Genomic DNA, 10,757 nt, shown 5'->3' on the forward strand with positions numbered 1-10,757 from the left:
AAACTATGGGGAACCCACCCCTGTGCTACACGGTGTCAGGTTGCCACCTACAGGGCTCGCGCCGTCATTACACGTCTTCATATCTGCAGACTTTGCAGTCGGAGCTCCGTTCCATGGCACAGGCAAGGTCTACATATGGATGGGAAGTAAAGAGGGAATCTCAGAGGAGCCCAGCCAGGTGACACATCCCCTGATGTCTAGAACACTTCAAGCTATATTCTTCACTGGTGTCAACATTTTTGTCTCACTGCTGCCCTCGACAGGTGATTGAGGGCAAGTCTGTGGATAACGGAGGGTTCAAAACATTTGGCTACTCCATCAACGGAGGGATGGACATGGATGACAACAACTATCCCGACATTTTGGTGGGCTCGCTTGACGACCGCATCGCCCTGCTCAGGTAAGGAAATATATGAGAAACGTGGATTTTTAAGAAGGATGGGTTGTGGGTTCGAATCCGTTGTGTAGAAAATGTTTAGCTCAATGCTGAGAAACAAAACATTCACATTAATACAAGTATTGATAAGGGGGTGGGGGGGGGGGGGGGGGGGGAATGAATTATTACTCAGAAAATGAAATCAAAGGCTCATACCGCTCACAGCCACAACAGGGCATATTTGCAATTTTTTTTCCTGGATGTTTCTGTGATATGCTGTGATTTATTTAAAAAAAGTGTCATAGTCTTTGTCGGTGCGTAAATACTATTTAATTTAATTAAGATTTGGATAATAGAAGTGAAGTTAGGCATTTATTCTGATCATTTGTGTTACATTATTTATAGTATAAACAACATTGAAATGTTGATCATTCATATTTACAGTCAGTCATATGTTACTGTGTGATTCATCGCAGTTAAAACGTGTGCGTATCATTAGTAACGTTTAATATTTCATATTGTAAGAGAGTACATTTAATTTTTGCAGCACTTTTCACAAAAAGAAATCTAAAAGCTCTTCATAAAGTTTTCGAATAGTGATACATAAAAATACAGAAGTTAAGTTGGTTTATTCATCTTTTTCTTCTTCTATTCTTCTTCTTATTATTATTATTATTATCATTATTATATTTTTTTTCTTATCATGGAACAATGCTTGTATCATTGCTTGACTTTCAACTAAACTCTACAACAGAACCAAGATGATCGTCTGAAGTTTATTTTCTCTCGGACAAAGTTGTGAGTGACGAGGGAACGATTAGCGCATCAAACTTAATTAGGAACCTTTCAGCATTCAAAAGGAACAGCAATCATACGTTATCATGTGCACTTGTTCAATTAAAACTGTCTCTGTTTGTGACAGGACTCGGCCAGTCGTGCACTTAACGAAGGGGTTTAATGTGGAGCCAAAGATTGTGGATCCTAATCAGTGCCAAGGGAATACACCGTGGTAAGGAGGTGCAATGTTTAAAGTGGCTCATTTCATAGTGTTTATGAACACGTTTGTGTTTCCCAGCATCGTGGCCGCTCTCTGCATGTCTTTCACCCTAAGCAACGGCAACAAAAACTTCAAGAAAAACATCAGTAAGTCAGTCCTCCGTATTCAAATGAACACACAGATTGTTCGTGTGTCTCGCATGAACTTCCGACCATGTGACCGGTTACAGCGGTGAAGTACACAGTGGAGGCCGACATAGAGAGGAGAAGAAGCCCGCGGGTTCGTTTCCAGGACAACGATGATAACTCATATACAGGCCTGCTGACCCTGCCAGCCAACAAGTCCCAGTGTCATCGTCTCAACTTGAATGTTGTGGTAAGTTGTCTCAAGCAGCGGTTCTCAAACGGGGGTCTGCGGGCCCGACCTTAGAGGTCTACGAGGGCTTCCGAGAAACAACATCACTGCTGTAAGGGACCAAAATAGTTTGAGAACCCCTGCTGTGTGATACTGTAGCTTAGACAGTATGTTATTTAATGTATGAGCCAGTGAGTGTGTAAATAAACAATTTGCTCAATCAAGGCAATCTCAGGCTATGTTAAGATTCTTGGATGTGTTTTAAGGGAATTGTGAGGGACAAACTGGAGCCAGTGGTCTTCTCCGTCAACATGTCCTTAGATGAACAAAAACCCAAATTGAGACGCTCCATTCAGAACCTGGACTCATTCCCCATTCTCAGTCACGACCAGAAACTCACCCAAAGAACCGAGGTAGGGGTCAAAGTGCATACATCCAGGTTGTGTTACATTATTTCCGTACCTAATGAGTTGTGCATGCGTTTGCGTCAATGCTGGTTTGCTCTCAGATTAACTTCCAGAAGGAGTGTGGCTCGGACAACAAGTGCAGCAGTAACCTGCAGCTGACGGCTCATTTTGCTGACAACAAGGAAAACCCGTTCCCCAGGTCAGAATAAAGAGTTTCCGAAATGGAAGGATAATGTTGTATACCGAGTGTATGCTCCTGTGTCCAGGCAGGACAAATCCCAAGTCCTTCAATTCAACAGCAGTATGAAGATAATCAGGCTGATGGTGGAGGTGACCAACTTTCCTACAAGGGGGAAAGTGGCTGAGGACGCCCACCAGGCCACGCTCAACGTCACCATCCCTGATGCTCTCAAATACTCTGGCGTCAGGTCCCAGGTGCGACCAGTAGGGGGCAGCACATCACACACATACAGAGATGTGGTTGTATCAACGCCTACACTTTTCCTGCTGTTCGAAATATTAACCCCTGCCCCGTCAACTTTGATTGAATATTGAAACTAGATCATGTGTACCTAATGAAATGGCTCGAATTCATTTAAAGTAGGGATTCTCAAACTTTTGGCATCGAGGGACCGCCTTATAGTTATTAATGCCAATTAGACATAACGACCATGTGTACCACTAAATAACAAACAAAACAAAAAAATCACATTAATTTTTTTTTGTAGAAAAAGTTATGTAATTAGAATTAAAAAGTATATAAAATCTACTGTATTCGTACACATATGTCAGATTAATGTGATGCATTGAAATCATATCAGAGCTTTTAATTGGCACATAATTAAAGTAGGGACGAGTAATTGGTTTATTGTGTTTGTTTTATTGGCACTCCGGTCCCCATATGTTGGTATACACTTTTATAAATGATGCAACATAATAATTTAAGTTTAACCCTAACTATTAGGGATGCGCCAATACCACTTTTTTTTCAGAAAGAGTACAAGTACTTACATTTAAATATCCGCCAATACCAAGTTCAGATACTTGATAATGCCATTACGTCTTGCACTTGTGATGAAACTTTGTTTTATTTTATTTTTTCATGTTATCAAACATTGTTCAAAAACACAAAAACAAGCTTTTCTTGAACATGGCATCAGTTGCACTCGAACATGACACTTTAAAAAAAAAAAAAATTTATTAACGTCATTACTGACATTTTAACATCCAACTGCATATTTCTCTGACAGTCTTGCCACACTTTTCACTTTAATCTTGCGTTTTATGCTTTGATATGTCCAATTGTTATTATGTACAGCACTTTGCTACAGCTCCCATTCTCCTTTAGATTGCCCTCGAAATAAAGCTGAGTTGAGCACTATGAACATACTACAGATAAGAGATGAAGGAACAAAAATAATAGAAAAAAAAAAGAATGTAGAGTCTGGCGGTTATAAAAAAGTAGGACTACGAATGCCATGTAACCTTGCCAGTTATCGGCACCGATATCGATACTGGTATCGGCGCATCTGCAGTATATAAATTATAGTAAAATAATTAAAATTGGTACTAGTATTCATTAAAGCGTACAATAACTGTTTCTTGGTTTAGGACCATGATGTCGAATGTCGTTTTGAAGGCAATGTCCTTTGTGAATTGGGGAATCCACTCAAAGGCAAGGAAAAGGTACGGTATCTATATGTCATTCCTTTAAAGTTCTATTTTTTTTTTGGGGTGGGGGGGAGCATCTTCTGCAAATCAAAATGGTTTCTTTTTTGTCACCAGGTGTCACTCGCCTTGAGGTTGGAGACGTCAGGCATAGATCTGTACACGCAGGAGATCCAGTCTCAGCTGCTTCTGTCCACGTGAGGGGTTAAATGTTGATGTTCTTAATATGTAATAATACAAATAATAAGGCTTTTTGGCAATTTTTTTTATCGTTTTTTGTGTGTGTATTTTTGAAAATACTGTCTTTAAACTGTCATCTGATTGGTTCCCTCAGTCTCAGTGAGCAGAGTGACCTGTTTCCTGTGCCTGTAACCCTGCTGATCGAGAACACCATCATTCCTTCCTTTTCCATGTGAGTTGCTTTTATTTCCACATATAGAAAAACGTTGCATTTTTGCTGACCCTTATTTTTTTTTTCACCTCTTCCGCTTGCAGAGAGAACGCGCTCGTTCAGACCAAATTTGGCGGGACGGTGATGGGTGAGTCGGCCATGGTGAACAGCAGCGACGTGGGCAGTCTGCTTGAGTTCACCTTCAATGTGAGTCACCTCCACCACTCAGCTGTGCTCTCTCGTTGACGCCTTTTACTGTCAGATGGTTAATATTATTTTTGGGAAACAAGTCATGGGTTGTGGTGCAGCCGAATGCGGGAGTGGATGCTATTTAGAGTCAAATAAAATAAAAAGTCACAGTGGCTACAATTTTACGCCATCCCCCCCCCCCCCGTCACTAGGTCAACATGAGGGGGCCGCCCCTAGGGGACTTGGGGACCCTGGCTGTGGAGTTTGAGTGGCCCTTTGAGGTGTCCAACGGGAAGTGGCTCCTGTACCTGACTCAGATCATCGTTCAGGCGCAGTCTGAGAGTGAATGTCAACCGCCTGGAGATGTCATCAACCCTCTCAACCTAACTGTGAGGCTTCTTTTTGGCTTTGCGTTACAGACACAGTATGCACTTTTTTTCTCCCAGTAACAGTTAGTCTATTTTGATTTTTCCTATCCATTCCGCTCACCAAGTGACGCGGCAAAAACTGACTGAACTGTCGAGCAGTGTGCAGGGTTCTGCAACTAGTTTATGTATGCTAATATTTAACTATATTTATGATTTAATATGCACCTGTGGCTTGAAAGCCAAGCGTGTAGTCTCTTATAATAATAATAAATAATCGGATGCACTCAGTCAATGGGGTTATCGATCATTGGCAGCAATCTCTCAAAGTATACAACTTAGATTTTTTTTCTCGCCAGTTTCCTCTTCTCTGTTGCCATCTGCTTCTTCTTTGACAATGGCACCACGGTTTTGTGGTTCAATAAAAACAAATAACCCAGTATAGTATATTGTACTGTATGTAGAGCCTCAAAGTTTGTCAATGTTTTTCAATGGTCAATTACTACTTTCCAAACAGACAGGGCTTTAGCACCGTCTTGTGGCACTTAGAGCATTATAGAAAGAGCACAACATTTTTTTTTTTTTCACGAACAGCTGAGAAAAGGTTTCACAGTAAATATGTGAATAGGTAAATTTGTGAATAGTAAACTGCGAATACTTGCATGGCCTCCTTCTTCTTCTTTCCATGTCGGCGCTGTAAATATATTATGAAACGAACACCTCTTTGACAGGCTCTCCTGTATTGGAGCTAGCAATGGTTCCCATCTGCAATGTCACTGCATTATGTGTGACTGGCAGTGGTCTGACTGTCTGAGCAGTGGTTTTGAATGTGCTTCATATGCAAAACAAAGCCTGTGTTAAAGTACTTTGTGTCGGATCCACCACATATAAGCCGCAGTGGGCCGCAAATCGAAAATAGAAGTAACAATGCTATTCTGAGTCTGATGTCTTGATCAAACCCCTTCATTTTGCCTCTGATGTCACGTCTCCGTCTGCTCTGCTTCCTTCCACGCTTTCCTCTTGCAGCTGTCAGAAAGTACATCCAAACGTGTGAAACGCCAAATCGGGGCGGACCATCCAGACGATATGACCCCGCCTCAGATTGTTGAGCCGCAGGCCACCCTCACGCTGCTCACGCCACGAAAAGAATCACATCTGTTGGTGAGCACATAAGCAACCACCTTATTAGCACGCTGTTGTTATTTAGTGTGTGCGTATGTGCATGTGCGTGTGTTTGTGTGTGTAAGTGTGCCTGTGTGTGTTTAACCCATGTAGTGATGTTCCCTCTTTGTGTGTGCAGGAATGCTCCTCGGGCACGGCGCGATGCGTGACCTTTACGTGTCCTTTGTTGAACATGAGCAACTCTGCCAAGATTCATGTCCGCGCTCGTTTGTGGAACAGCACTATGCTCGAGGTGCTTTCACCAGCTGCAACTACGCGGCTCAGGATCAATAATAATCAATAATTACACACGCGCAGTAAATCTTCACTTCACAAATACAAGAGATGTGATACAAATTTACATTTACAAAGATAACAAGGTGGATTTTGAAAAGAGAATGTTTCAGTTTTGAACGACATCATACTGAGAGGTGATTTTGATGTTTTGGTTCCCTTGAGCTCAGTGTTTCCCAACTTTTGTTGAGCCAAGGCATATATTTTATATTAGGAAAATCTCACCACCAAACAAACAAACAAACAAACAAACAAACAACAAGTATATATCCTGAAATAGTGATGATGATGTCTCAATTTACTCTGGACCTGTTTAGTTGAACACAAAGGATTCTGTTATATGAATGCCAGGTAAATACACAGGTTAATTGTACCTTCAGCCATCTAATGGCATTTAATTGTTTTGCCTGTCACTATATGTTGCTAGCAAAGATAGGTGAACAGCGATGCATTATTTGAAGTCAATAAATACTAATTTTCTAAGGTACAAAACGGTAGCAAAATATCAAGCACAGTTCTCACCGCTGCAAACCACAATTTAAGGGAATTAAAACTGAGTATTATCTTTGTGAAAAATGGAATTTTAGACACAGTAGTTGCATTGGATTTATGATGTTTGCCTTTACAGGACTTCGCCAATGCTTTGTGGATTAAAGTTGTAGGTGAAGCCACACTGAAACTCATTACAGACAGACCCACCCTTAAAATGGAAAGGCAGACCACCATGGTAACACACATCAAATTATTATTATTATTTAATGTTATTAATAGCTTCGCAGTGGCTACAAATGGCTGCTAAGGATGGTTGTCTCCACTTTGATGTAGTTCACAGTGGACATAGAACCAGTTGAGTGGGTAGAGACGCCCTATGAACTTCCGGTGTGGATCATCATCTCTGCCGTCGTAGCTGGAGTTCTACTTCTAGGAATCATCATTATTATACTTTGGAAGGTGAGGCAACACCGTATACAGTACAGTTGGACTTGCACATGCGTGACAATAAGCAGTTGAAAATGTGTCCACGCGTGGTATTTCTCACTCCCATAAAATCCTGCCTGGATACTCACATTGACCGATTTAGTCTAACTTTTGACATCCTCCTCCACCTCCGTGCAGTGTGGCTTCTTCCAGAGGGCCAGCAGGAGGGAGATGTATGAGGCCAAAGCCCAGAAGGCTGAGATGAAGATCCAGCCCTCTGAGACAGAGAGGCTCACTGAGGACTACTGAGACCCACTATGGGTCCACAACTGCACACACCAGTGGGGCTTTTTGGGTAACAATAACAACACCCCACCAAATGAATGGACTTACCCTAACTCTGACTAGTGATGGTGTGGCCTCTCTCTTTTTCTGCCTCTTGGCGTTTGCTCAATATGTCTAACATCTTGCTTTATTTTCAGGCTGTCCCTTGAGCTCCTTATCATTGTGTGAATGCTGAGAGTATTGTTATAATGCACTAAAACAACAGCCTTGCACCTCTCTAATGATATCCAATAGAGATGTCTAGTGTTCAACTTTGGTGTAGAAATGCACCAAAGTGAGAGCTCCATATCTTGTCAAATAAGCGGTACAGAAAATGGATGGATGAATGGATAATAATACAATTATAATAGAATGATACCTTGACCAACGACTTTTCGAGATTCAAGCCATCACTTGGCTGATTTATTTGATTTGACTCACGAGCAAAAAATTGGAGATAAGTGAATAATTCTTCAAAAAAAAGAGGCTTCACGATATTCATTGCAACTCCCAGTTGAAGTTTACTGTCAAGCGAAACAGAAAAAAAAGAGAGTATTACACATTCTGTGTTTAAAATAGCCACGTAGCTTTAACTAAAGTCCACTTATCAATATGCTAACACACAAGGCAAAACACTATAGACTGGCTAACGAATAGCATCTATGTGGCGGTGTTATAATGCATTAAGTAACACATATTTCATATTTGAACACAAAACAGTGGAACAACACATGTAGGCAGACGATATAACAAACCTCACAGCCATATATTCTTTAACCTCTGCAAAAAAACGACTAAAATTACTGCATCTTACTGAGTTACAGTAGTTGTGAAACTCTTCTTCATTTGTGTGCATGACTATATTATACTGCCCCTTAGTGGCCAGGTCGCACACACCAGAAGCAGCCGCAATGAATTAATCATGATGCGCATATTGTTTATTTCTTTAGATTCTATTTCATTTTTACTACTATGTGATTATATAAAGTACAATATTATAGAGTGCTATTTTCCTGGAAATGAAATGAAATGAAACTCTTATCTTAAGGCACCACTGCATGTACTTTTTTCTACGGCTTAGTCAATACTTAGGAAACACTCGTATCTCGCGGCAGTCAAAATATTAGAAACAGATCTCGGTATGATGCATTGTTTTTACCCAATGTCATCTACAACCATCATTATAAACACATGGTCAAATTAATACCTCCCTGAGAGAATCAATCAAAATTCACTATTAATTCTCTACAGCTCGTGTATTGGATCTCATTTTGGTTGTGCAGGGGTACCTAATGTTGTGCCCAGTCTGTATATTTTAATTGTATTATCCTTATGAGTGTAAATATTTGCCATTTTCTAGAAAATACAAAACACGACTGCAATCAGATAGCACCTCTGTGCATCGGTATCAGAGGATTGCGCCGCTATGCTGTGATATATTAACACGTTCAGTTCTTTCTTTACAATAAACGTAAGCTCTCAGCATTTATGTGCCTTTTCTATGGCAAAGAGTGGTTTTGTATACCTTGCTTGTGCTCTCTTTCCACGTCTTCCTCAGTGGGCGACTGGAGGCCCCCCTCGCTCTTTCCCAACTCTGTTTCTATAAAGAGTCTAAATCTCCTAAATGTCGTTCTCGAGCCGCCATTAAATCTTTGCTGTGCTTTAGTCTCTAATGTCACTTCTTTTCTCCCCAGCTTGGATTCTTCAAGCGATCCCTCTACTACCGGATAATGCCAAAGCACCGCGGGGTGAAAATTTGCAAGGCCGATCGCTATCGGTTCAACACTGGATTTGAGCCAGAGGAGCCACACAAAAAGTATTGGACCACCAACTGGACAGAAATGCAGCATTTCTACTACTGAGGCCCTTACTTTACATCCCTCAGCCACTGACTGACATGGGCCAAAGGAAATAACATTTGGAACAAGTCTGGACCAACTGTGGATAAAAATGCGTAGATTTTATTTAATTTTTTTCCCCCGTCGATTTCTCAGTGCAATACATTGAACATTTTTGTCTCTGCGATTGTAATTGTTGAGTATTCTTACTGACTGCAGTGTTGTGAATTGAATATTGTCACTTTCAGGACGTCATTTTGATGTTATGAATTTGGTGCGATAGCTTTTAATGGCTTTCTTTTTATTTCCACATGTTGATGTTTTTTTTTGTTTTTTTTTACACCAAATCACCCGTGAATTTTTTGTTTTAGTAAATACAGTGGTGCCTTGCAATACGAGTGACCCAAGTTACAAGTTTTTCAAGATATGAGCCATCGTTCGCCCGATGGATTAATGGCATTTCCGTTCATTTCACTGGGGAAAGCTGATTTGAGAGGTGGTTATGGGGAAAAAAAAAAAAACTTGTATCTCAAAGCACTACTGTATTTGTGCTTCTCTGTCATTGCTATGAGTTGTAAGCAATGTCTTTTTTGCCCGCTGCAGTTTTTTTTTGTTTTTTTTTTAATATAAATAATCAGTCTCTTGCACTTACTTATGCCTTATGAGTTCATTTTCAATGGATTTTTTGTTGTTGTTGTTTTTGTTTTTCTTTCAGGGACTGCAGACGGTACTAATGAGGGAACCGAGTATTGCATTGTCTCACTGGGCTGGGGATGTTTTTAATCGCGAGGCCCTGACTTGATGACTATTTATTACAGTCTTGTCCAAACACAGCAGGAGATCCGTTTAACTATATGGATGATCTCACGCAGGGAGTCACAACACTGGATTCAATCATGCTTCATGTTGTGATCAACTGGACAATGCGTGGCTATGTTATAAACGTTTCATTGACTACTCACTGGACACTTCTAACTCCATTCAACACAAGTGTAAATTATTATTGTTGATGTAATTTTGCATTCGTTGACAACAGAACTGTGTTATACTGATATTTTGCCTCTTTTAAAGTATGTTAACAGAAAAATTACATGGCATTGTGCTAATGTAGTGGTCAGTGAGTGGATGTCATTTGTTGTGTATATTTGTACGGGACTTTGGGATGCCGTCCAAGGCTTTTGGGTGGCTTTCAGCACTAAAAAGCAGCTTGGACTAAGAAGACATTGATTCAGTCGTCTCTGGTGGGACTAAATGTTGCCTCGCTGCTTTTGCTCATGTTACCTGAGAGCTGCCAGGTATTCTTCTGTGACACTGAGAACTGCAGAACTTAACAGAGGCCCCTTTGACTCCTCAGGATGGGAGAGGGGAAGGGCTAAAATGCACAATCTGTGCTCTGATTTAATTTTATTTTTTTTAATATACTGTGCAGTTTTAACGTAATTAAATTGTTTAGAACATGTCTTTTATTCTTTGCA

General features: G+C 40.6%; 1 protein-coding gene across 1 annotated transcript in view; it reads left to right on the forward strand.

Annotated features, from left to right (window-relative positions):
* The window catches only part of itga3b (integrin, alpha 3b), a 29,497-nt gene extending 18,756 nt beyond the window's left edge, over positions 1 to 10,741 (forward strand). Inside the window, exons 8-26 of the mRNA XM_061755314.1 lie at positions 90 to 178; positions 264 to 400; positions 1,299 to 1,385; positions 1,452 to 1,519; positions 1,603 to 1,748; positions 1,994 to 2,140; positions 2,236 to 2,333; positions 2,401 to 2,569; positions 3,746 to 3,820; positions 3,920 to 3,999; positions 4,137 to 4,214; positions 4,298 to 4,400; positions 4,595 to 4,771; positions 5,774 to 5,908; positions 6,048 to 6,161; positions 6,831 to 6,929; positions 7,028 to 7,153; positions 7,319 to 7,475; positions 9,139 to 10,741. Coding sequence (XP_061611298.1) covers positions 90 to 178; positions 264 to 400; positions 1,299 to 1,385; positions 1,452 to 1,519; positions 1,603 to 1,748; positions 1,994 to 2,140; positions 2,236 to 2,333; positions 2,401 to 2,569; positions 3,746 to 3,820; positions 3,920 to 3,999; positions 4,137 to 4,214; positions 4,298 to 4,400; positions 4,595 to 4,771; positions 5,774 to 5,908; positions 6,048 to 6,161; positions 6,831 to 6,929; positions 7,028 to 7,153; positions 7,319 to 7,429 — 2,039 coding nt within the window. The 3' untranslated portion in view covers positions 7,430 to 7,475; positions 9,139 to 10,741. The remainder of the gene's footprint in view (positions 1 to 89; positions 179 to 263; positions 401 to 1,298; positions 1,386 to 1,451; positions 1,520 to 1,602; positions 1,749 to 1,993; positions 2,141 to 2,235; positions 2,334 to 2,400; positions 2,570 to 3,745; positions 3,821 to 3,919; positions 4,000 to 4,136; positions 4,215 to 4,297; positions 4,401 to 4,594; positions 4,772 to 5,773; positions 5,909 to 6,047; positions 6,162 to 6,830; positions 6,930 to 7,027; positions 7,154 to 7,318; positions 7,476 to 9,138) is intronic.
* Positions 10,742 to 10,757: the final 16 nt, after the last annotated feature.

This window comes from Phyllopteryx taeniolatus, chromosome 19 (assembly GCF_024500385.1).
Source record: "Phyllopteryx taeniolatus isolate TA_2022b chromosome 19, UOR_Ptae_1.2, whole genome shotgun sequence".
In the NCBI taxonomy this organism is placed as follows: Eukaryota; Metazoa; Chordata; class Actinopteri; order Syngnathiformes; family Syngnathidae; genus Phyllopteryx; species Phyllopteryx taeniolatus.